The sequence below is a fragment of the Mastigoproctus giganteus genome, chromosome 11 (genome assembly GCF_048544385.1).
Source record: "Mastigoproctus giganteus isolate SK-2022 chromosome 11, ASM4854438v1, whole genome shotgun sequence".
Classification (NCBI taxonomy): domain Eukaryota; kingdom Metazoa; phylum Arthropoda; class Arachnida; order Uropygi; family Thelyphonidae; genus Mastigoproctus; species Mastigoproctus giganteus.
In genome coordinates this window covers 151830790-151858153 of record NC_143585.1, presented here as the reverse complement: position 1 = coordinate 151858153, position 27364 = coordinate 151830790, and the positions used below count along the sequence as shown (strand labels likewise).

The window sequence follows — 27364 nt, the reverse complement described above, 5'->3', positions numbered from 1 at the left end:
AAATAATTAAAGAATAAATAAGTAATTTTAATCCCACACCCTGGCTACAGTGAAGAGAAAGATGTAAATCTGGTACCAGCAGAGAAATAAAAAAAAAAAAAAAAAAAAAAAAATGGGAGAGTGGTTATCTATCCTGCACAGAGTGAGAAAGAAGAAAAGGTGAGCCAAGGCTGCTCCTAGTTCCAGGGCAGGACCCGGAAACAATGCAGAACGGAGGTCAGAAAAAAAAAAAAAAAAAATAGTCGGTAGAAGGGGTGACTTTCAGTTGGCAGTGGAATTGTTAATGATCGGCATTTCCACGTCGGTGATTGGCGATCAGTGTCCTCCTCCAGGAAAATACCTCAGCTGCAAAGGTCTGGAAGGCTTCGAGGTTGTTCTGGGTACATATCAGTTGATGCAGATCTGCTGGTGGGGAGTCCTGGATCTTATTCAGGAGACGGTTTCTGATGTAGAATTCCGACTCAGGACGATGACAAAAATTTAACTCCCCCCCCCCGCCATCATGGCGTTTACATTCAGAATGAACGTCGCTGCGCAGCTCTTTCGGAGTTCATGGGCTAACATCAAATGGGAAAACAATTAATGGGCTGTGGTCAAAATTGAACTTACTGTGGTTGCTAACCAACTTAATGCTCAGAGCGTTATAGTAGAGGAGGTCTAAAGCCCGGATCCCTCTTGTAGCTGGAGTATTAAATTGCTTTAAATTAATAACTCGGAGCATTCGTCAATTTAGATTCTGTGCTTTGGCAGCGGCATATTAAGATCTCTGGATATTACTGTATATTTGGATTTTAAATCCAGCCAACTAAGAAGTTCGCTTCTGGATTCTTTTGTGTTGTCTGAAGGGAGATAAATTGTACATACCTGTACAGTATTTCATTTGGTTGTTTTGTGTAAGTCGCACAGGCCTCTTGAAAGTTTTCTGAGCTGGATTATTCTCTCCTTCGTAGATTGCTATCCATTTTAGTAGTAAATATCTACCCCCCCTCCACCACTTCTGTCTGGTCTTCCCCTGCCAAAACACTGATTTGTCAATTTCTGTTGGCGATTTTTGAAACCAGGTTTCAAACGAGTAGTGATTCGTTGAAACCTGGTTATGTGATTGATTGCTAATATCGATTGCTTATGTATACTTTCTTTCATAGACTACGTTACACAGAGGTCGGTGGAACTTCACCTGTCAGCATGGCGAACAAGAATGCTATGGAAACATTGTCCAGGTAAGCTGTACATGTTATAAGAGTAATTATGACGATTATTTCTGGAACTATGTATCCTAGTCAGAACAGCAAAGTGTATTCGTTGCTTTAGATCAGCGGCACCCAAACTACTCAGATCTGCGGACCCCCCCCCCACACACAGGTGACCCTCGTATAACACGGTATTTGGGTTCCTATAAAATCTCGTGTACTGCGAAACCGTGTTATACGGAACTAAGAACCAGTACAAAAAAGGGCGTTACGTTCCAAAAGCTAACAAAAAATGCACCATTTTTTTTTTAATAACTATTGGAAACTTAATTTTTATTTAAAAATAGTAATAACTGAACAAACGTCTTAAACTGTGATGCATATATGTCAGATAATGTACGTTCATTTAATTTTCTTCCTCTTCATCACTGCTAAGCACAACGAAACGAGAACTTTTCTGTTGCAGAATATCTTCACCTTCTGAACTTTCTTCTGCAGCATCTAGATTTCGTGTTCTAGATGCTGCAGAAGAAATCTGGGTTTGTTTGCTTTTGCTTGATAGATCTTTGTAAATTTTATGGGATGGAGCTAAGCATTTTTGAGGCTCCCTTTTGAACTCTTTGCTCCTTTCAGTCGAAGGATCTCTATCCAAAAAAATAAGATTCTAATTGCTTGGCTAAGTTTACTCCTTGCCGTATCCTTTTTAATGTAAATTTTGGAACTTCAGAATTTCATCAGCGCTATGATCCTCTGAATTGATTGTGTTTACCTCCGATGCCATTTCCACCAAATCCGCTTTGCCAGCCTCTTTTTCTACCAGAAATTCTTGAACGTCTTCAGTAGTTATATCATCAAAACTTTCCCTTCTACCGACTTAGCAAGTTGTACTATCCCACTAATTCCGTTTTCTGCCGATTCGACCATATTTCCTGAATGAACTGACTCTGGCCATGCATTTTTCCAACACTCAGTTAATGTTGACAGTTGGTTTTACTTTGAGCGATAAAGCTACGATTCCGATAGAGTCAATTTAAAAATGTTTCCATGCCTCCATCACTTCAATAGATTCGGAATCAATTTTTTCCAAAATTCATCGTAACGATTTTCTGATGCAATGAGTTTTAAAGGTAAAAATGATGCCTTAATCTAATGGCTGAATTATAGAAGTTGTATTAGATGCTAGGAATATTACTTCAACGTTTGAAGGACTTGAATCTTTTTGGATAGCCTGGCGCTTTATCCAATAGTAATAAAACTTTGAAATCTAGATTTTTTTTCCACAAGTTCAATAGCACAGAACCTAACACGGAGATTTCCCAAAAAAAAAAATAAAATACGGGTATTTCCCATTTTTTGCATAACGACTAGCGAGCCAAAAGCGGGCATTCACAAAAGAGAATGGAAACATTGAAATATTATATCCAACATAATAGCAGGGTTTTCCCCGCATAAAAGCTCAAAAATACCTTGTTATGCGAGGATTGCCACAATTCTCTAAGCGTCTTAGAGCGAAACCGTGTTGTGCAAGGATTTTCGCACTTTATCAGTCGTGCTAGAGATAAACCGTGTTGCAGAAGTACCGTGTTATACGGGGGTTGCCTATATATATAAACACATTACTTGATACCCTTTCTGAACGTTTCGCAGACCCCAGTTTGGGAAATGCTGCTATAATCAATTAAACTTGGGCAAAAATTAAAAAAAAAAAATTATACCACATGTACGTATCTCACAAATACTGGTGACTAAGTGGCCAGAAACAACACTTACACTGTACAAACACAATATTACACCTTTCTGGCCTTTTATGGAGTTTTGTATCATCAAATGTACCTCAGCGGAGTTGAACTAAAGTTCTGGAACTGCCCTACATAAGATACTATACATATCCGTATATATATTGAACTTCACAGTAAAACCGACTCCCGTAAATCATGATAATTCGTGTCAAGACTTCGGGGACGATCCCCACCTTAAGCTCTCTTCTGTTATAATCCAAGAAGCTTGATGCGCGTCTGATATGAGAACAAGCTACAGCGATAGAACAGTCTTCCAAATAATTTTCAAATAAAATTTTAAGACCGTTCCATATTCTAATATCTATATAATATCAGTGTAGATACACCATAGACAACTCTTAAAGAAAAACTACGGTAGTAGTGTGAAAGGCATCATTTCATCTGTATCTCATATTGTGCTCGTCCTTCACAACGAATTGCCCATGTATTGCACGACCTCGATTAAGTAACGCTTCGCTAATAGAGAAGACTATTGTTACTTATTCTCGGTGGGCACTACTACCCAGACAGCACCGTTTGAAAAATGGTATGGGATAAGATACTCTGTTATTTTCATACTATCCCTATTAGACTTTAGACTTAGGAAAACTAAAAAGGTGTAGGGAAGTGATAGTAGGAGAGGAAGAAGAAATGCCTTCAAAAGGTGAAAGGAACAGTTACTCCTCATACTCAACAACACTCAAACTCCTAGAATAGGCAACGCTTCCCCAGTAAGAGAAGACTGTTGTGCAGGTACCCTGGTAAAATTTGACAACCCAGTTGTGAAGTTAATCAAACAATATGAGAAATGCCAACAGGCTTATGTGATAATATTTAAATAAAACTAAATGCAAGTAGGCATAATATTTTAAGATTCTTTATCTATATAATATCGATGTAGATACACCATAGACAACTCTTAAAGAAGTGTGAAGGATAAACACAATATGAGATACAGATGAAATGAGGCCTTTCACACTACTACCTAGTTTCTCTTAAGAGTTGTGTATGGTGTATCTACACCGATATTATATAGATATAGAATCAAACTCTTAAAATGTTATGCCTAGTTGCATTTAGTTTTATTTAATTATTCTAATGTGGAACGGCCGGAGTTAGTTTTGTTTTTTTTTCATTATCACAACTGAAGATTCCAAATCTTCAGTTGTGATTTAGAATTTAATTTTTGGCAAGCAAAGCGATTGCAAAAACTTCAAAAAAGTGAGGTCTAAATATCACTTTAACGAGCTTTTTACTGAAATGTGCACAAAAAATGTCATTACTAATCCGTTAAATATCTGAGAAAGGAGTATTCGATTATTTCTGTACGTTATAAACAGCGTTTACTATTTCACGTACATTTTGGATAAATAACTAATTCCTGTTTTGAAATAAATTGCTAGGTTTCGATAAACAAAGCGTTACCGAGTTCAAGTTCAGTGTTACTAAATACACTTTTCCAGATTAAATTTTCTACGGATTTTTTAAAAAACTTTATTTACTTATTTTTGTTTCCAGACATGTGCAATCTATCTTTTGAGAAACCCGAACACCAGTCTCGCATTCATCCGATGCATGTCCTTGGCATCTCAACCTTCTGCTGCAGGTAAAAAGGTAACCGAACCATGAAATGTTCGAGTTTTTGTATATATAAAAATAAAAACTATGAAGAACTATTCCTAGCGCAAATTTAGCATGCTAATTTTTCATATTGGCTAATGGAAGTTCACTGATGAAGAAATATGGGGCAAACAACTGCGAAAAATTAATTACAATAAGAACTCTCGGTGTAACTGACAATGAATTACGCTACACTTATTTTATCCCCTATCAAAAAAACCCGACAGACGTTTCGAAAGAACACTGACATTTTCGAGTTAACCAGGAACGACAAACAACTTTCGCACTGAAAAAAAATCTAGTCTGAAACTCTCCACAAAACATGTATATTTATTTATTTCATTCTTTCAGGTGGTCTGATCCGTGACAAGCATTTTGAAAGGCTTTCACTGTTTACTTCAATATTTGCTAATTCACTATTAATTTATAATGTTCATTTATGGGGCTTAGAGGATGCTAAACTATTTTTTCCCCAATCCCAAAAACAGTGGCTCACCACAGCCAATTAGTCAACCGCAGAGAGAGACAGTTGTACATGCGTTTAACTTCGCCTCAGTTCATGTCGCGTGAATACTAAATACGGTGATGTTCTTGCATTCTCTGCCTTATGAACTCCTCACACCATACCGAACATAAACAGAAAATTTATTTTAGTATTAGAATGGCCAAATAATGCAAAGCAAAGGTCTTTTGTTACGATCTGAAGAAAAACTGGAATAACTCAGAGAAAAAACATCCCTCTCCATCTATTAATAGCAGCCCTCACTTAACAGATCTTTAATAATCCCCCCCCCCCCGTCTACAATGGGATTTCGAACCCCTCTCCCTAAATGACTGACAAACATCGATTAGCATCTAAAATGAACTGAGAGTTACAAAACCATTTATGTTTTAACAAAATTGTCTCATTTAGAAAACGAAATACTTGTAGGACCCCCCCCCCCGGCATATTTGTTTGCCATCCTATCATCAGTAAATTAATCCATGCTAGAAATACTTCGACTTTCTAGAGATAACTTATTTTTAAGCGAAGAATTTATTTACAGTACTCAACTATTGGCGAAAACATAACGTGACAACGTTTTAAAATATATATTTCAGTGTGCATATTTGCTGGGAGTAAACTGGACAGAACTAGTAAGATGTGCCCAAGGCAGACTAGGTAACAATTTGGAATATGAGATGGGCAAAAGAACGAATTCCCTCCAACCACCGCACACATTCGTTCCATGGATCGTAGTGAATGGGGTAAGTATAATACATTTATTCTTAATCAGCAATAATCCACTGTTATTTCTTGATAAAATTTTACACTGCGTAGCCACTTTATTAGGTACACCAACAATGTTCATCATTAAATTGTAAATTTAGTAACAGCATCACGTGTTTCTGATGCTGTTACCTATCAGCCTATCAATCAAGTTGGAATGCTGTATGTGTGCAACTCATATGCGAAATGGTTAAGAAGAAATTATTTATTAAGTGGCTTTGAAGGCGGCACTGAAATTTTTTAAGCTTTAATCACATACAAGATTATCCCTTAATATGATTCACCAAATCTCTCCCCAACCCGATTGCTGCATTCATTTTGCCACGGGTGAATGTCGATGATTACAGGCAAGTGTATTTTGGCCAACATGTAAATATTCAAGCAGTGACACCCTATTCCGAATGTCAATTATAAACGCATGGAAGACTACGGTACAAATTGGAGCAGAATGGTATTAAGGGCAAGTTGCTACAACGGATAAAAGGATGGTTCAGTGGGAGAAGACAGAGGGTGGTAATCAATGGGCGCTGCTCTTCGCGGACTAATGTTATTAGTGGAGTCCCACAGGGTTCGGTGTTGGGTCCACTGTTGTTTCATATATTTGTTTGGTTTTTTGGAGCATTAGCAACTAAGGCCATATTGCTCCGGGATATGCGGTGGTCATTCCCTGACCTTTCCGCATTCTCCGTATTTGGTGGTGACAGGCTCGAACCCCGGTCTAATCAAGAAGCGTGTGCTACGCACTGCTGCTCCTTCCCACCTGACTACGGAGGCGCCCTTTTGTATATTTATCAATGATATTGATGAAGGTATATCAGGCTTAGTGTCGAAGTTTGCAGATGATACAAAGGTTGGCAGGGTTGTTAATGGCAGTGTGCTACTGCAACAGAATCTAGAAAATTTGGGCAGATGGGCTGAGAAGTGGCAACTGAAGTTTAACATTGACAAATGCAAAATACTGTATATGGGTAGAAGTAACCCCGGAGAAACGTACCAGCTGTGTGGTACTACACTCAAGGTGGTAGAAAATGAAAAAGACCTGGGAATAATTGTTCAGTCACATATGAAGTTTTCTGAGCAATGCAGACAAGCTGCAAGGGCAGGTCATGGGGTTTTGTCAATGATATATAGGAATTTTGCTAGCAGGGAAAAGGAGGTGATTATCCCTTTGTATAAGGCTATATAACTATAAATTCTATAATTGTATAAGTTGTTAAAATGGAGAAATTAAGTGCTCTTTCCCTTCTGCTACCAATCCGGCTAATTTACAATAGAGCATTAATTCTAATTCTTGATTTTAATATTTTCTTTATTTGTTTTTAATGATTTGTATGAAATTTCTCAAAGAAATTAAGAAAGAAATTAACGGACAGTCAAATTAAAATATTTCATAAGGCTTGATTTTAATGTTTTCTTTCTGTACATCTCCACTTTTATGTACACATTTCCGCTCTGCATCAATAAACAACGCTGAATAGCTACGTTCTTGTTTCTTCAGCTATCAATCGTTGATACTATCAGTTCAGCTAAAACCCGAAGTGATCACATTAAGTAGCGTCCACTGTATATATGTGCACACACTAGAATCAAAAATTAGAGGGATTAGAAGGAGATAAGAAAGAGGACACTGCGCTCAAAAGAAGCGCGGAGAACCTCGCCTAAGATTAGTGTTAGCCAATGGTGCAAGGAAGCCTATGGCTTATGCTGCATCAGCCAAAAAAATAATAAGAAGAAAATTTAAAAAAAAAAAAAAAAAAAAAACTTACCTATGCGTTTCTCTCCACCCATAAGTAACCAGCTGACATTTAAATTTCCCCAAACTGTCAGCCTCAACCACCGATATAAGTAACTTATTCCAGTAATTTAAAACTCGCTGGCTAAAATAAAACTTCCTGCAATCCAATCTAAACATCTCCCCCCCCCGTAACTTGAAATTATGATCCCTAGTTCTAGAATCATTTATAACCATGAAAATTTCGGCCTCATTCATTTTACTCATGCCTCTCAGAGACGTGGGAGAAGGGTGGGCGAGTTGCAGCAAAGATTAACTCGCGTACAGCTTAAACATCCTTTGCTTTGATAGAACCAGAGCTGGCAATCCACTGGCGATCCCGTCATGCCATCAAGGGACCAGTATAAATAACACGAGAGAAAAAAATATATATTTTTAAATGTCAATTATTAACATCTACAAATCAAAACACCTGAGAGCTGTGCAATATAATAAAGGCCATTATGGTCCCTTGTTCTAGAATCATTTTCAATTTAGACTCATACCGACCTCATTCAGTCATAACAGTGATTTTTTTTTTTTCTTTTTTAATTTAGACTCATACCGACCTTATCCAGTCATGGGCTCTAAGAGACCTTTTTGGATTGATTTGCAACAGCTACCAAGTAAGTATTAAAGAAACCCACTTAATTTAGAACTAGTTTACGCCTCTGTGATAAATGGTCAAATTAAGACAAATTTGAACGTTTGGAACTGAAGCCTTACACTGTGAATCTTTACTTATTTGTAGGTTAAGATATCTTTAAAATATTTACACCATAAAAATGAAATTGTATTCTCAATTTAAAAAAAAAAAAATGGGTAAAGCGTTCAGTGAGGTTAAAGACAATCTATAGGAAGGAAACAATAAAGAGAAAAGGAACAAATTTTTGTTGTGATAAAGCCCGTTTACCACACTCACATTTTTATGACAAATTTTAACAAAAAAATGTTTTGCCGTGTTTTACGCGGTTTTGTAATTTTTTATTAGGTGAGAGAGCCCTGTAAACGGTATTAGAATGGGTAACCCTGGACATTACTGAAATCTAAAGTTTTCATATTAGGTGAGCATTCAATCGTAGCTCCCTGTTCCCTGCCTTTTAGGGCACCATTTCAAAAATTTGAAGAAAGTTCACATAACTGTCCGACATTGTAATTTTATTGCAATCCCATTTGACAGACTTACCAGCTTGATACATCAGATCTGATTGTATGTATACATAAAGCCCCCCGCCCCCTAGAACATACATTCAAATCTCCCTCGTTTTTATGCGATGATACAGAACACCGTAAAATAAGCCAGTTATGTGTACTGTCGGTTTGTGTGTTTAGTGTGGGTTGTGATGTTCTGGCCACTTGGCTACCCAGAAGCAGCAATCACCATGACAGCTGCTTCCAGACCATGGGAAGGCGAGCCAAGTCCAGTACAGCTGGTACTGTCTCGATTCACGACTTTTACCTTCAACTGGTGTTACCAAAAGATGCGCCAGATAGTCCTGGGGGGCCCCACTTCAGAGAAGGGAAAAAAGTTTTTTAGACTCGTATATTATTTATAAGTTAACTGTCATTTTAAATTTACCTGAACTTAAAATATCAATCCGTACTTATTTGTGAAAAAAAAAAAAAAATTTAACTCATAACTGTTAAAAACTGAGCATCGAACCCTACTTATCACACTTTCACTTAAAAATAAAAAAGAGTGGGCAGCAAGCTTGTGCACAAAGTAAAGGCAAATTCCACATCAACCGCACATCATTCTTCTTGTATTACGACTGTTATAACAAAGCCTTCTCTTGAATACTTCAATGGCGTAATCGTGAAGAGACTGAAAAGCATTATTATCCTCCAGGAGAACCATCTTCCTGACTTTGAACATGCATTCAAACTTCATAAGTTTTCTTCTAAGATATTATCTCAGTATCTCCTAAGATATACAGGGTGATTCAAAAGGAATAGTACATATTTTGGGAGATTATAGTATCGATTTATCCTGAGTAAAAAAGTTCATATAAACATCCAATTCTCAATGGATACGGAGATACAGCTGTTTGAAACTAGCGCGCACAAAGCCGTTATGAGAGGTATTTAAGAACGAGAAGTTACTTGTATTTATTGAGTGACAAAACACAAATAATTGACAAATATTTTACAGTTCATAATACTAAATGTTCGAAAATCCCACCAAACTCAATGCACTTTGTAACTCGTGATTTATTGTTCTTCTGAAGTCGTCTTAGCGTTCCTTTATGAGAGCGGCAGTATCCAAAATGCGAGCGAGTAAGCAATTAGTCTCTTGTATTCGTCTTATCTTTGTATACTGCGCTTTTCTTCCATCCCACAAACAATCTAACGAAGTGAGGTCTGGAGACCTTGGCGGCCAATGAACGGGACCACGGCGGTTCCATCGTTCAGGGAAAGTTCGATTTAGATATTGTATTACCAGACCGGTATAATGTGCAGGAGCTCCGTCATGCTGCAAGTACATACCCATCCTTGTAGCCAAGGGAACATCCTCCAATAGTGGTGGAATTTCGTTTTGCAGAAATTCTAGGTAAATGAGCCCTGTAAGATGATTTTATCACACAACAGGCCCAATCAACTGATTGTCAATGATGCTGCACTACACGTTTACAGAGAAACGATGTTTTGTAACAGTGGCATGTGAAGTTTCGTCTGACCACCTACGAGTCACGGGTGTTGATACCGTCACGGGTGAAAGTAGCTTCATCGCTGAACAGTATTACTCGGCTATTAGCATTTACCCACCGACAAAATTGCAATGGCTGGACGTCATCTCCTGGTTGAAGGTGTTGCACTCTCTGTATGTGAAATGGATACAAGCCGTGCTCACGCCATACTCTTGTCTGTGGAACACCGATACGCGTATAAATTCTTCGTGTCCTAACAGTAGGACTACGTTCTGTCCACTAAAGAATGTGTTCTATTTCATCCACATTTTGTTCATTTGCACGTTCAGAAGAAATACGAGCGCTGGGAACTGTACCAGTCTCACGCAGTTTAGTGTACACACTAGTAAACGCTCTTGAATCCGGTATTCTGTGGTTAGGAAATCGTCGACGGTATTCTCTACAAGCAGCAACAGTACTCCCACCACAAAAACCGTAGACAAACACCATATTCAGCATGTGTGAAGATGCGTGCCATTCTTAACAACACTTCTAACACCAAACAGCGTCAGGTGTTAACTGCTTCTTGATCACGTCTGATTCAGGGAGCTGTGCGCGTCAGTTTCAAACAGCTGTATCTCCGTATCCATTGAGAATTGAACACGTTTATATGAACATTTTTACTCAAAATAATCGATACTATAACCTCACAAAATATATACTATTCCTCCTGAATCACCCTGTATACTTAATGTATAAATTACACTCAGAGTATATGCTACCATTTCTCTTTCTGCCCGCACATACAAAGGTCATTATCCTGTAGTCCTAACATAAACAACTTTTCATTCATTGAGCCATGCACAGTTAATAAGTTTATTCCACACATGAAGAAAACTACGGTCTGTTCTTTTATTATTTAAAAACGTAACATCTGGTATTAATTTTCTGATCACAATTCCAGTCAGGAAGGTGTCCCACTTAGTTTGCCGTATGCCATAATGTATTTAAACATTCTTATGCAAACATACTTATTTCAAGAATTGTAGTAGCAATCTGCCTTTTTATTCTAAAACAAAGACCCCGATATACCGAATCCAATGGTAAGGCTCCTGACAAAACTTGTGGCGCAGCCGTTGAAACTGAACTGCACACTCAATTTTTAGCTAGAAGCATAATTCTTTGAAATGAAGATAACTTTGAAATATGACATTTACCTCTCTGTGAAACCGAACACCTGCTGCATAAGACACCATAGGAAGATACGCTGCCACGTAATATAACCTTAAGTTTCTTGGGAGAGGCCCCATTATACTCGTGATATTCTGACAATAGATCCTGTGAACTTTGACTTGATCATTATGTGAGCGAAAAAAAGTTAACTTGAAATCCGACTATCACTAAATAGTTATTCTCAGATACCATTTTCAGTTGCGATCCATTACGTTTTATTGTTGGCGGACTATTAATATCTAATTTGTTTTTAAAAATCATCATTTTGATTTTAGATGGATTTACACTGGTGTTCAAAGAAAGTCATCACCTAGGAATTACTGCACATTTCTAACCCTTTTTCGCGATGGTATGTTACATTAATGACTAGCATCACAAACAGAAATATAAACAAAAGATATTTATTAATAGTTAAGGAAACGCTAAGTAATATTTGACATGCGCTCTCAAAATATTCAAAAATATGCATGTGCAACCTTTATACAGCAGTTTTGGTAAACACGACAAGCACTGCTGAAATTTTATCAGAAGCCCTCAGTTTGCTTCAGTTTATCAGTTTAAATGGAAAACAAAATGAAAAGTTCACCAGGTGCAAACTATATTTAATTGAACCGACCCTGATGATAGCAGCACACCGTTGAAGCATTGACAAGATCAATTTCTGAAGATAATCAACTGACAGTTTGTGGTTCTAAACACGAATTATGGCTTCAAGTTCACGAAGGGTCTTTGGTTTATTTCTGGAAACTGCAGATTCCACACAATGCCAAAAGTTCTCTATAGGATTCAGGTCCGGGCTGTTTCCTGGCCAACTAAGAGTTGTAATAGATCGTTCTTCCAACCATTTTTTCACCTGTAACAAATGTAAAACAGATTACTGTCGAACCTCTAATGCAGAAATGAAGCTAAAGTAACTACAGAAGTGCCTACTTGCACTTTTCGCCCGATAATAAGGAGCAGAGTCGTCCTGAAAGATGCAGTTACTTGGCAGGATGAAATGGTTTTTAATGATTGGCAGCAATTTGCTTTCCAATATAGCCAGGTATCCATTGGCATTTACGGAACCTTTTATAAACTGCAGGTGACCTACTCCGCGATACGAAATGCAAACCCATATCATTTGGCTGTTAGGGAATTCACTGTATACACCTTACAGTCCGGATGGTATTCTTCACCACGTCTACAGCGAATCGTTTGTCTCCCATCAGAGCCATGCAGGTTGAATTTCTTATCAGAGAAAATAACGACTTCCACTCCATTTGACACGCTCCTTACACAAAACTAAGATAGAACTATGGCCGCCGTTGTGTTCGGACGTACGATATATCGCTCCGTGATTTTTGTGTAAAAAATGTGTTTAAACTACAGTTTATGTTCTCTCAAGAAGATATACAGTACAGGAATCCCTCGGTGAGAAACTTTTTGCATTCTACCGGGTATTAAGTTAGATCCCAGCGTAATTTATCTGTTTCCTTTGTTGCCAGACCGCACTGGTCACCATGTGGCTGACGGCAGGGAAATAGAGCCGACCAATATAACGTGGCTGGCACGCTGGTATCTGGCCGTTGACTGGGGAGGCTGCCCTCATAGTGATTGTCTCCTGTGTTAACTTGTACAGAAACAACGTTCCAATATTTCTGGACTGAGTTTAAAGCAATATTATAGAGAAAATCATGACTTTTGTTCTTCCCCTCCCTCCCATAAACTTTCCATGATGACGCGTGAACTTCTTACTCGTGCGACACATTGAAATCGTGATGTCACTGTCGTCTTCGGCGTTCCCCGAAAACACCACAGGGAACTAATCCCATCGCTCTGGGTGCACTTTAGCACTAGGCTGTTCCCTCCCCCACCACGTGACCAAGGGGAGAACTTAAATTTGCGATTAACAGTTGTAAGATAAGTAATAAACCTAAGGACTTGTGGTGAGGGTCCATCGACAGCTCTTGGAGCCTTACTTTCAACTAGCACGCCCAAAACCCGATAATCCAGAAAACCTCTTAAATCCGGAATACCAACAAAATGGAGAGAAAATCGGACAGAACTACCGTCGCTGCGGAACAAGATAAAAATAATGACTCGATATTGATAGAAAACCAAGAAGAGACGGAGAACCCCGCTGAGGAGTCCCCCGACCAAAGGAAAAAAATAGGAAAATGACTGCTCCGAAATCAGAAAGGAAAACACGCTCGTAATCCGAGCAAAAGGAGACAAATGAAGTAGCTGCCACACAGAATGACAATTACAGAGGACAAACGGGATGCCAATGACGCACCAAAAAATTCGGAATTCCCCCCCCCCCCCCCCATGGACCCTACGCTGTTCTGTTCTGGACCAGATGCTGGTCCTCCGGGTGCAGCTCGAAAACAAGTTGAAGGAATTCTCTAGCAGAATAACCACTGCCCTCAGAGGAGAAATTGTGACCATCTGGACCAAGCTGGAAACAGTTCTACAGAAGATCCACGTAGAAGCAATAATAAATAAGGCCAAATTGGAGGCCTATGGAATGTGGGGCAAAACAAATGCCACAGCAGGCACCCACTTACGCAGAAACGCTGAGGAAACCTACAAATGTACAGACCAAAAGTCAATCGGTCAAAAAAAAACAAAAAAAAAACCTTCTGTCCACCCCAACATAGTGGTCGTACGACCAGTAGGGAATGAAAAATCCACCAGTGAGGAAATAAAGAAGAAAGTCACAGAGAACTTGAAAGAGGACGTCGGCGCTACTCGAATCAAAGCTATCCGAAAAACCAGGAACCCCGGAATAGTTACTGAAACGGCAACCAAAGAAGAGTTAGTTATTTGGTTTTTAGGAGCATTAGCAACTAAGGCCATATTGCTCCGGGATATGCGGTGGTCATTCCCTGACCTTTCCACATCCTCCGTATTTGGTGGTGACGGGCTCGAACCCCGGTTTAATCAAGAAGCCTGTTCTATGCACTGCTGCTCCTTCCCACCTGGCTACGGAGGCACCTCCCAAAGAAGAAGCACAGCAGATAATAACAAACCCCAAGATCTTCACCCTAGGCCATACCACGGAGGACCCCAAAAGAAAAGGGCCATCTGTAATCATTTTTGATATTGACCAGGATATGACATCTGAAAGTGTAAGGGAAGAGATATACAGGAAAAACCTCCTAAACCAATTACCTGACAAGGATGAAAAACAGCTGATTATACCCAAGTACAGAACAAAATCTAGAAATAGTGGAAACTGCAACTGGGTGGTGAGCTGGCCCCCGAAGCATGGCAGATCCTACGAATGCAAAACACCATATACATAGAGTGGAGCAGTCATAGGTTTAGAGAATGTGTGGATGTACCAAGGTGCTTCCGATGCTGCAAGTACGGCCACACAAAACACACCTGCGCCCAAAAAGAAGCAACATGTGGCCACTGCTCTGAAATGGGCCACAATTACAGCAGCTGCCCAAAGAAAGAAAAAGATCCCATCTGCACCAACTGCAAATCCCTGAGGTGAGATCATGCCCATTCCACATGCGACACAAACTGCCCAACCTACCAGAAAGCTAAGAGTTCATACCAGTCACGAATCAATTATGGGGATACACCATAAGAAATTTAATATTGGAATCTTTGTGGTGCACCAAATAAACGCGCAGCGGGCCAGAGCAGTGGCCGACCAAGTACGGCAAAGCGCTGATGAGGCTAACGCAGATGTTATCCTGATACAGGAGCCCTACACCCACACAGGGTGTCAGGGGCTATCCGCTCCGATATAAAATTGTACAATGCAACGAAGACACTCCGAGGGCGGCGGTGGTAGTACGGAACCCGAAGATAACCACGACAAAAATACTACAACTCTGCACGCCATGGGCAGCATGTGCCCATATTATTAGCTCTGTTGGCAGCCTGTTTATAATCTCGCTGTACTGCAGACCCGGAATAGAAATAGATTTCGCTATCACTTACCTACAAACGGTGCAAGAAACCCTAGCAGGACAAAGAGTCGTAATCGGCGCCGATGTAAACTGCCGCTCCCCTGTCTGGCACAGCACTACACCGGTCCGACGAGTTACTAGGAATGGACAGAGGCTTTAGGAGTTCCTAGCAAATTCTATCTTCACTGTAAAGAATCAACCCTTCAATCTACCGACATACTGCAACACCCTATGGGAATCAACCATAGATATCACGCTAACCAAAAGAAACATAGAAGCTCATGTGACCGATTGGACTGCGCAAAACGCCTGGACCACATCGGATCACTGCACAATCACCTTCAATATCAAGAGAACGATGCCAAGACCAACAAATGGCAAATACATGGCGAGCAGGTTCGCCATCAAAAGGGCAAACTGGGAGCTCTTTCGAGAACAATTGATCCGCAAAGCACAAGAGGAAGTGACCGGATGGGAGAGTGACAGGATGGAAAACGTAGACAGGATGCAGGAGACAGTCACCCACATTATAACCACTGCAGCGAAAATGGCGATGAAAAGGAAGACACCCTCCATAGGCGCCATGCCGTGGTGGATCCCGGAGTTACAAAGGCTACGAAAGCAAGTTCAAATAAAGAGAAAAGAATACCAGAAGGCGCGGAGAACCTGGCCACCGGCAAAGGTAGCTTATCTAAGACATCAATACCAACAGCTACGCAATGCCTACACTGAAAAAAATAAAGAAAAATAAGAAAGCCTCCTGGGAGCGACTAGTCTCTGCGACCGGAAATGAGTACCCCTGGGGGGTTGTATACAAAATAACCACAAATAAGCTGCTCAGGGGGGAAATAACGACGGCAACAAAAACGCCTCAAGGATCCCTCACTAAAACATGGGATGATTCAATTAATAACGTTCTAAATACAATCATTCTAGAACCCCCAGAAAACCTCAGTGACAAGCAAGAAGAAATCTCCCAAGCGAACGAGGCATACACATCGCAACAAATGGAGCCGCCCTTCACCATGAAGGACACAAAATGCTGCGGCACAGATGCGAAATGGGAAATGCACGGGACCGCACCTTCTGGAGCCGGAGCTGATCAAAAAGGCTGTGGAACACATACCTGGACTCCTGCTCAAACTTCTAAACTGCTGCCTGCAAGCGGGGAAATTTCCGACCTCCTGGAAAACCGCAAATCTGAAACTCATCCTGAAGAACCCTAACAAGCTACCGGAACAACCGGATTCCTACCGACCGATAGCTTTACTGACTACCCTGAGTAAACTATACGAAAATCTGTTGCATAAAAGAATTATGAGCCACTACAAAGCTGCAAACCTAGAATCACCAAAACAATATGGATTCAAACCGGGATTATCAACCATAGCAGTCCAAAACCTTTTATTCAAAGCAACCCAAAGCGACAGGAAGTACTTCCTAATCATCGCAGTGGACTTCGCCGGGGCGTTCGACACCCTGTGGTGGCCGAGCGTCGTCGGCCGGCTCCGGGAGGCAGCGCTCCCAACAAACTTCTACAAGTGTATAAAGGATTACCTAACTGACCGAAGAATTGAGGTGGTAACACCTTTTCGAAAAGTGGCTCGATGGGTCCGCAGGGGATGCCCCCAGGGCTCGGTCCTGGAGCCGCTCATGTGGAACATTGTCTTTGACGACTTCCTGGCTCAGGACTTGGGCGAAGTGAGTGCCAGGCCTTTGCTGACGATTTGGTCCTGATGGTGGAGTCGGATTCCAGAACTGGCCGGGAGACTCATGCAAACCAGGCAATACAGGTGTTACAGGATTGGGCAAAGCTACACATGTTGAAGATCTCACCCACGAAAACGAACTCTGTTCTACTGAAAGGAGTGCTCGACATCGACCACCGCAAATAAAGTTAGCAGGAGCAACCATCAAACTTGCAAAACAAATACGATACTTAGGAATTACAATCGATTATTTATTTATTTATCCTTCACCCCTCACATCATCCACCTGAAATAAAAACTAAGGAATTATGGAGCATTAATAGCAAGAGTCTCACGCAGGGACTGGGGAATAAACAGAAAAACCCTGTCCCTCTACTACAAAGCAATTTTCATCCCAGCCATTACCTACGGATCCCCGATATTGTACAAAAAAGCAGGAACAGTAGTAAATAAAAGACACCCGGACACAATCCAGCGTAGCGTTATGCTCATCATCTCTCGTGCATGCAGAACAGTGAGCACGCACGCCCTCCAGGTCTTGACAGGAGTCCTCCCACTGGACCTGGAGGTGACTTGCTGCGGGCTGATGTACCACCTGTTTAAGGGAACACCCACTACAATCTATGGACTCACCCTAGAACCAAACAACAACCGCAAAGCAGGAAAGCATAGAATCGTGACTCACCTGCTACAGCTGTGGCAGGACAGATGGACAGCATCAAACAAAGGCGAAGTGACGAAGAGATTCATACCACTGGTTGCCAAGACGTATCCAAAAGCACCCCCGTGGTTTAACCCGGAGTTAAATGCAACCTACTTACTAACGGGCCATGGCCCATTCAAGGCAAAATTGAACATGCTGGGTATAACGGAAGAGCTAACTTGCACTTGTGAGCCTGAAACATGGCATCATATAATGGACGACTGTGAGTGCTATGAGGAACACGGAAGTGTGCTAATAGCTAAAATACAGTACATACCAAAAAACAAAGAACACCATCTCTTGGACACAGAAGACAACTACACGGCTTTCAGCCAATTTGCACGAGAAGCCTTCGACCGAAGAAGAAAGGAAATTTCCATCCACAATGAATGAAAGCAAATTACATACTCGAAGAAAATCGACCACCCCACAAGACTGCAAAGAGCAAGAGGAAATCAAAATGAGCATGGAAGAAGACAACCCCGACCAAAGTGAGGCCACAAACGGATCAAAGGACCCAACAGGACCCTACAAAGATCAAGAAAATAGCAAAGTGACAAGGAACCTGGTCAGACAGCCACAGGAACTAACCGACGAAGATGAGTACATGCAAACAAACCAAGTGACAAAAAACCCGGACTGGACATAAATGCAGGAACTACTTGCAGTATGCCATATGGCGGTCTGAATAGGACTCCCTAGTCCTATTCACCTTTAATTCCCAATCCCCAGGCAGGGGGGTTAGTTAGTTATTTGGTTTTTAGGAGCATTAGCAACTAAGGCCATATTGCTCCAGGATATGCGGTGGTCATTCCCTGACCTTTCGCATCCTCCGTATTTGGTGGTGACGGTCTCGAACCCCGGTCTAATCAAGAAGCGTGTGCTACGCACTGCTACTCCTTCCCACCTGGCTACGGAGGCGCCCCAGGCAGGGGGGAGACTGTTTCCTGTTCCCTCCCTCCCCTTCCACTCCCCACTTCTCTACTCCTGGTGGGGCAGGCCTGCCCCACTGCTTTTGGGGACACCTACTCTATTGTGCCCATACTTCTGGCTTTTCCCCCCAGTCTTTAGCCTCCCTCCACTACTCTGTCTATACACCAGCGCATGTCCCACACAATGTTAAAAATTAAAATATGTCCAAATTCAAACCGCGCACGCAAAACTCTTTCGGCTTAACCCTTTTTCGGCGATTATTTATTGTTTTAATTTAATTTTTTATGCCCTAGCCACTGAAATCTCAGGAAACTAGGTGGCAGGGCCTGCCAGAGTAAAATATCAACTACTGGGTACCTGGTCTGCCTCCACGAGGCTGAGTGTGGACAACGTTGGGCCCCCAGGAGGGGTCTAGCGGCTAAATGGCCAGAAGAACAACGGTACACAACACTACACTTTCAAAATCCATACACTTTTAAATCTCTGGCCTTTACAGTGAACTGTTACACCTACAACGAAAGCAACACGGAGTTGGGGGGAACCTCCAGTGGCGCTAGACACGAATACACTTTATACAAAACTAATCGGGCCTTTTTCATTTTTTGTGTGAGGTGGGGCTTCTTAGGACGACGGGCTACAAGTCCATTTTTGAAGAGGCGTCTTCTGACTGTTACTGCACTTGCTACCACTGCTGTATGTTCTTCCCATTCTCTTTTCAGCTCAGACGAAGAAGCGTTATGGTTTTTAAGGCATAAGCCCTTCAAAACGCGGTCTTTTCTGGGGTAGAGACTCTTTTGTGTCCGGTTCTTTTTTCCTATCAACAGAACCAGTATTCTTGAGTTTGGAAAGAAATCTACTCACCGACTGATTATAGGACACTCTACAAGCAACATGACGGAAAGAACATCCTCACATAAGCAACTCTTTCTTCGTGGCGTCAACTGCACGTAACTCGCCATCCTGACACAAGCAAGGAATGACTGAAAGTCTTGCAGAGCGTGCTTATATAGTTGAAAGTAACAGCTGATGCAATATTAACATCACCTACGCGTGTCAATCTTATCTGATGCAATCTGTAAGAAATATTGCCATATACTTACGTTATTCGGGCGACAATTACAATTTTAAGGGGTGATGCACTTTCTTTGAACACCAGTGTACTTTTAACTTATGATTTTTAGCCTAACAGAATAAATCTGTTAATATTAAATTGGCATTATTCTCAAGAGTAGCCCTTAACCTGCCACTAATAATAATGGTTAGGTCGCCTTTTTGGTCACATCTGATTCAGGGAGCTGTGCGCGCCAGTTTCAATATTTCCGTATCCATTGAGAATTGGACAAGTCTATATGAACATTTTTACTCAGAATAATTGGTACTATAACTTCCCAAAATATTTACTATTCCTCTTGAATCACCCTTATACTCTGAATGTATAAAATACACTCGAGTATATGCTACCACTTCTCTTTCTGCCAGCACATACAAAGATCATTATTGCCTTAGGGCTGCTATTACCTTAGTTTTTGAAAGATTTTCGATCCATTCTTGTATAGCCATACTCCAGCTTAGGAGTCTCTCAATACTGATGCCTGAGGACACCCTCTAGACACCGATCTTATACTACAATAATATTTAGATTTCATGATAACTTATCTTCCTGAGAAATAGGTCTATATAATTAGAACAGTTGCATAGGACACAATGCGCGCCGCTGTCTTTCTAAGGCAGACACACATCGTAAGGAATCGAATGCCTCTTCAAATTCGATAAATATCGCTAATTCATATTAAGAATTATTTATGTAATGTGGAAGCTCAGCGAGTGCATCTTCCATGATCTACCAGGATGTTTAAATGAAATGAAGTTCCTCTTCAATAATATCTATTTACAATAGTGAATGTTATGACTCGATGATCACTGCTAGTCCAACCTGACCTTAATTGCCATTCCAATATATTGTTACGTAATCCTTCCCTACTAGATTCGCAACATCCATATAAGATTCTCCCAGGTATGTTGTAATAAGACCTTTGTTTATTATGCATAAACAGATCCAACTTATAATTCCTCTACGAATTATAAGTCGGGATCTGTTTTACTAAGAGTAATCCTCTACTATGCCAATATAGTAGAGGATTACTCTTAGTATAACAGTAATATTACTATGACAGAACCTTGATTTGCCATTAACATCTTATGCTATTACGATGTTATTGGTTCACAACACATGAGTAGCGTGATCTAAATAATTTAATGTAGTGTTGAAGTCAGATGGAGGAGCGTATAAAGACAGTAAAAACGTTACACGAAAAATGTGTAATCATCACACAAGTTGCATATTTAGTACACAGAACATGTACCATTATTAAGGCTAAATCTTTACAGAATAACTTGTACGTCAGTCTAAATCTTTATTAAGAACAACACATGTTTTAAGGTTCTTCTACTGGTTCAATAATCCTTGAACGTATATAAAATTCTGCCACTTAGTGGATATCGCCCATTTGAACTTTAAACAGTATATGGTTCTTGTATGGAAATGACGTCTAAAGAATACTGTTCTGCTGAGACTTATTTTATTATTAATACGCCATACGGTGCAAGGAAACCTGAGGCTTATGCTGCACCAGGAAAAAAAATGTTCCCGAGTTACCCTGAGTGAGAGTGAGAGAGAGTCAAAAGTAGTAGGGAATTACCAAGAAAGAGAAGAATGATGATATCCAGCTAGGACCCTGGGTGTGCCAAACTCATACTCACCAGATGCGAGCCCCCGGTTTTTTTTTTTTTTTTTTTTTTATTTCATCTGACACTATCCTTGCACGTTGACCATTAATTTGACAATTTTAATGCATCATTAAAATTTAAAATTGCGAAGTAAGATAAACACCACTTTCTATATCTTCTGAAATATTACTCTTCATCAAGTACTTCAAGTCTTACCTGCTCTAACACTTAAGTTTTCAGTACGAGCGACTGATTGTCTAGAATGCCGGAATTTTTTTCGTCGGCGTTTGCAACTGATACAATTTGCAGACATCTCGATTGGGACACTGCAAACACATGTCCACTATCTGCACAATGTCCACATGAAGAAGAGTGTTGAGTCGTATAACCAAATTCCAAGCATAAGCAACATTTTGTTAGTATAGTGAATGGCCGAAATTTATGAGAGTTCCGTGATAAAAATATCCTGTCCATTTCTGAAAATATTTTTTTTATATATTTTTGGAATAAAGCTCATCACCCAAAGGACACAGTAAGCAAACTTAGAGAATCTAAATACGGATCCTTGTTTCATCTCGTCTAACGTAATTCCTTGATCTTCTAAATTTTTATGATATTGATCTTCGATGATGCCTCCCTTATCTAATTCTTTTGGAACATCATATATTAATAATGATGAACTGATTTTTTCTAGGAACGGATGCTGAAATACTTGCAGTAGCAGAAGTGTCTGACGTAGAAAGAAACCAGAATCAGACTTCAAATCCAATTCTATCTCTTGATTCCTGCTAATCTTAATGACCTAAACTTAGCATTTTTGAACTCTGGGCTTCAAAGTATTATTATCAACTACAGCTATTTACCTCTGTACTTCAACTTTACCTCTTCAACTGACTATTCTCAGCTGCTCTAAATATTAACGTATCCCTAGCTCGAACAGTTTTATTTTTAGGTATAATCTCTTGTCTCGTAACTTCTGCATATGTCCATGTACTTTCCTTACTTTGCATAAGTAATCCTACTCTTGCAACAATATGCAATACCAAAACCTCAGGTTCAGCTTCTTGAGTACGCTCTATACTAACCGGGATTTCATAGCTAGTTTCAAGGTTGGACCATTTGTCCATTACGATACTGCCCGAGTTCTTCGTAATTTTATTAGTTTCTGCAGAAGGAAAATTTATGTTTCTTCTCATTTCCGAAATAACCTCATATAATGAGGAACAGTCATCTTCAATATCATCACTATTATTTTATATTATTTGTTCCTTTTGGGAATTCTTATCTTTCTGTTTGCAAGTAGAAAGATCAGAATGTCTAAATTCAAGGGAAGAAGAATCATGACTACAGTGTCCTGGAGTAAACAATTCAGAAAAAACACAGAATTTTTAACTCAAATTTAACTTAGTTCTAACACATTGGGTGAAATTGTTTTATATTATGTAAACTTGGGACCACAAACTCATGAAAAATGGCGACAGGCATAAGCATAAATTGAATACAGAAATATTAAGGAATTTATCACTACTGTCCAATGCTAACAAGCAATACAAGGCGCACAATAGAAAACGAAAAGCTGTTCAAAATGAAACCCCTGACCTCCAACAAACGCAAAGAAATAAGAATAATCAAGAGATCTAATTCTGGGCTTACGGGAAACGGAATTGATCTTTAAATTTTGGGTATCTTGAAAGCTACTGAAGTGCAGGAAATCTGCTTGATAATTATTATCTCTTTATTTCTGAAGAAATACCCCTTTATAGCTGTCTAATAAGGGTGGAGACAGGTTACATCCATGTCAAATACAATATTCACAAGGATAATCACTGAAAATTAAATATACTGTATATCTCTTCAAAGCTACACCATGTTCACGAGCCTTGCATTACAATACACGAAATGCGTGCGCGAACTGCATAAAGCTAAAAATATTGCATTAAATTGCATTTAATCTATGATTTTCTTTTTTCCATATAAATTATATGGAAAAGGAAAATAATTGCTACATTTCCGTTGATCCGATTTCAATCAAATTTGGGATCAAATTTAGAAATCTTTCTAAAAGAAATCAATACAAAATCCGTCCACTGGGAGTCAAGTTTTGCATAAATATAGTTCATATGGATTAAGATGCTCCTGGATCCAAGAAGTTTTATCGGATGTGGATCCCTTCCTGAAACAATTCTTACGTTGAGTTAATGCTTCCGAACAGGATGACAAAATTTCCTAGAAATTATATGACGACGAAATATTGGCATATTTAGATTGGTAAGCAGGACTGATTTTGAAATTGTAAGCGGCTGACTAGATTACTCTTCAACTTTCAGGAGTATTCAAAGGATAAGAATCTGGATTGGTCATTTGAGGATGCAGAAGACCATATTACTGAGGCATATAGGGAAACTGAGTACAACGGAGAATACAGCCAATGACGATGTGGATTTTGAAGGTTGCAGGTCTGTTGTTTGACTGCCAATATCTGTGTGTTCTGTACAGTTGGCTTTAAAATGGGATAAAAATGTCTTTGTTCTAAGTGAGGCCTTAATTATTATGTTGGGCAACTTTTTGAACTGGAGAATTCCCCACTATGGTCACGTCACTGATGTTTCTCTTCTTAGTAAACTGAGCGGTTTATCGTGTTGAAGATCGGTGTGTGGTTGATGGAAAAAGAGTCTTTTGTAACAATGGTATTTTAATTCGTTTGCATATGTGGTAAACTTATCACGATTAGCAAGTAAAGGCTTTAAGGATGCAATGTCCTTCTGGGAAAGCGTATGAAAATACCATCTTCAGTGGTATTTTCATACGCTTTCCCGGAATACATGCATTTGGCGTCATCGGAGCCTTACGGCTTGATTAGATCGCAGATTGTGTAACTCAATGAATGCTAATGCTTTGTTAGACATATCGCATTTTGTTGTGCATGGACGAGACAAGTACAGAATTATGTCATTGCAGCAGCTTTATGGACACAGTTGAGTTTTAAATTCAAAGTGATTACCTATACTTTAATAACTATTACAAGTAATGACTTTTGAAACTTTGTTTCAAAAGTCATTACCTAAAACCGCGTCACTGATATACAGATTATATTCTAATTAGAAAAATTAGAATATAGAAAAAGTTAAAAATAAACAATTAATGTTTCCTCTTGTCTTTTATTAACTTTCACAGTACAATATTAATTGGAATTTAATATTGTACTGTGAAAGTTAATAAAAGATAATAATAGTTCATTCTTTACGTTTATTACTAATAATAAACGTAAAGAATGAACTATAGTCATCTTAACAAGGTTTCCCTACAATCTATCAGTGTCTTCGAGTGGCAGCTGTTCAGCTTGGAGACTGAGGCATTATCGAACGTACTTAACTTGCTGTAGTATTGTGGCTTGCGACGTATACGCCCCAGCACTTTGGTGTGCCATGAGATTAGGAACAATTCCATTTAGTGCAATGACAATCACTCTTTTGGTGTTCCATGAATCCAAAGAGCGTCTTTTAACTCTAACTCGAGTGACAAAAGTTCTGAAATTTTGGAAACAACTGCACAAGCAGATAGGCAGAAATGTTTTCAATCAGCAGCTGGCCAATTCACGCATTACTATATTGGTCTAAAAATTACACTCGTCCTTTACTACTGCAGCCAGTGCACACTTCAGTGGATCCCAGAATTTTGGGTCAATGATTATCGGTTCCTAAAACTGCTAAACATACAAACCAGCAACGTTTGATTCGCACACCACCTTTATTGCAATGTGTTCAGACTAGCAAACGTTAATTATTCTGAAAATATACGAACTAATTGACTAGAATAATAATACTAAAAATTATTAACTCTAATTATTGGCGTGAGCTTTCTTACTTGTTTATTCGCACAGCTACGTAAAATATTCTTATGGTGGGGACTTTGAACAATACCCTGAATATTAGCTTCGGAAGGGATATCACATGTAAAATTGTGTATGTGTGTCATTTATTTCGCTTATTAAATAATTATTTTAGAATAATTTTAACGATATTTACGTTGCCAACTGTTGTTTTTACCACTCTTGTAAGGATGTTTGAGGTTCCATTAAAATGGCCTTATTGCACCTCAGCACATATGAACTTACTACCTGCTTTCCTATCCCCTTTCTCGGGCCAGCAGCTTGGATCTAGTTTAAAATAAATTTAAATACTGTTGTTCTTTAAATATAAAATATTAGTACATGAATGCTGTATTTTTATCTAATGAAAATCGATTTCTTTACTTTAGGGCCCTCTACCTCCAATATGCAAAGGCCACTCCGCTCTATTTTCCACAGAAATGAGTTTAAATTATCTATCTAAGCGGCGGTTCTGATGACTTCGCGAGTCGCAGACAAGTCCTTTAAACCTGGAATTAGAGGAAGGATGCTTCGGATCAAGAGGTGACACTAACGTAACAAGGAAGTTTCTGGCTTAAGGAATTACCAACACGTTTGTAATGAGTAGTTATTCGATGGGAATTAAATGCAAATTTAAAACGGAGAGATATCTTTAACCAAACTCCGTTACCAGAATCAAATCGAAGCAACATCTGCTGTCAACTCTAAATGATATCACGTGTAACTGATCTGCCTTTTTTTTTTATCTTGTTGAAAGTGAAAATTGGTGCACTTAAACCTGCGTTGAGTGTAATCTTTAATTTCTTAAAGAATCTATTCTCAGACGTTTCGTGGTACTTCCTGTACCATTTCTTCAGTAAAACTCTTGTAATGCTGTCTTTTGGACATCATCAGCCTCAAATACCCACTAGAAATTAATGGCAAATTACACTCATTCACGTTGAAGCGCTCATTATTTCACCCAATTTCTAGTTGTTGATATACCTGCGCATCATGACGCTAAAAGAATATTTTAGATTTAGTTGCAGTAACTTACCTGATTACTGTCATTAACCCTCTGCCAACCTTTGTATCCTAAGTCTGATATGCCTTCATAAATATCATTAATAAATATAGAAAACAATGGGCCCAGCATGAACCATTGTGGGACTTCAATGATAACATTAGTCCAAGAGGAGAAATGAACTACTGATAACCACTGTCTTTTTCCACTGAACCATCCCTTTATCCAGAGCAATAACTTTCCCTTAATGTCACACTGCTACAATTTCTATAACAGTCTTATGTGCAACAGTATCAAAAGCTTTCCTGAAATCCAAGTATATTATATCAAAATTATATTTCGCGCCCAGTTCCTTTATCATACTATCCAATCAGATTGTTCAGACAAGATCGCTCCTTAATAAATCCACGCTGTAACTGAAGTATATAGCTGCACGTTTCCAATACATAGAGAATTCCGCTCAATCCAAGGATGAATTCAATCCAATATTACCACTACTATTGCTGTTACATTCCAGAAACATTTTGGTTGCACCTTGTTTAAGATTTTCAGAAATTAATGGCTTTGTGCCATTCAATGTTTTATATGTAAAAAGTGCATAATAAATCATTCACTTACAACAAACGAAGGAACCTACCCCAAAGAACACTAAACTGGAAAGCATTTTTTAGTGGGAAACCCCACCTCACAGTACTGATCATAGGAGCAGAATAAATGAGCGCAAAAAGCAGGGGCGTTATAACAGAGGCCTACTGTATATGTTACAACGCTCCTGCTTTTTGCGCTCGTATATATATCTCAACTGACTTCAACAATGTTCAGAAAACGCTGATATTTCAGACAACCCCACATTTCAGTACTACATCTTACATTATGTCACATTAACTTGTAAAATAACAAATAGAAAATATTTTAAGAAATACATATTATACTGTATAGTATATATGCATAATATGAGCAAGGCCATGTCAAGACAAGCAAATGGGGGAAAAAATATCCCCCTCAAACTATAGTCAAAACAATC

At 39.4% G+C, this 27364-nt stretch overlaps 1 protein-coding gene across 1 annotated transcript in view; it reads left to right on the top strand.

Annotated features, from left to right (window-relative positions):
* Positions 1-25919, top strand: part of LOC150078518 (gamma-interferon-inducible lysosomal thiol reductase-like) — a 51344-nt gene extending 25425 nt beyond the window's left edge. The window contains exons 3-7 of the mRNA XM_090384589.1: positions 1146-1220; positions 4487-4582; positions 5690-5836; positions 8187-8255; positions 25727-25919. Of these exons, the coding sequence (XP_090240715.1) occupies positions 1146-1220; positions 4487-4582; positions 5690-5836; positions 8187-8255; positions 25727-25813 (474 nt within the window). The 3' untranslated portion in view covers positions 25814-25919. The remainder of the gene's footprint in view (positions 1-1145; positions 1221-4486; positions 4583-5689; positions 5837-8186; positions 8256-25726) is intronic.
* Positions 25920-27364: the final 1445 nt, after the last annotated feature.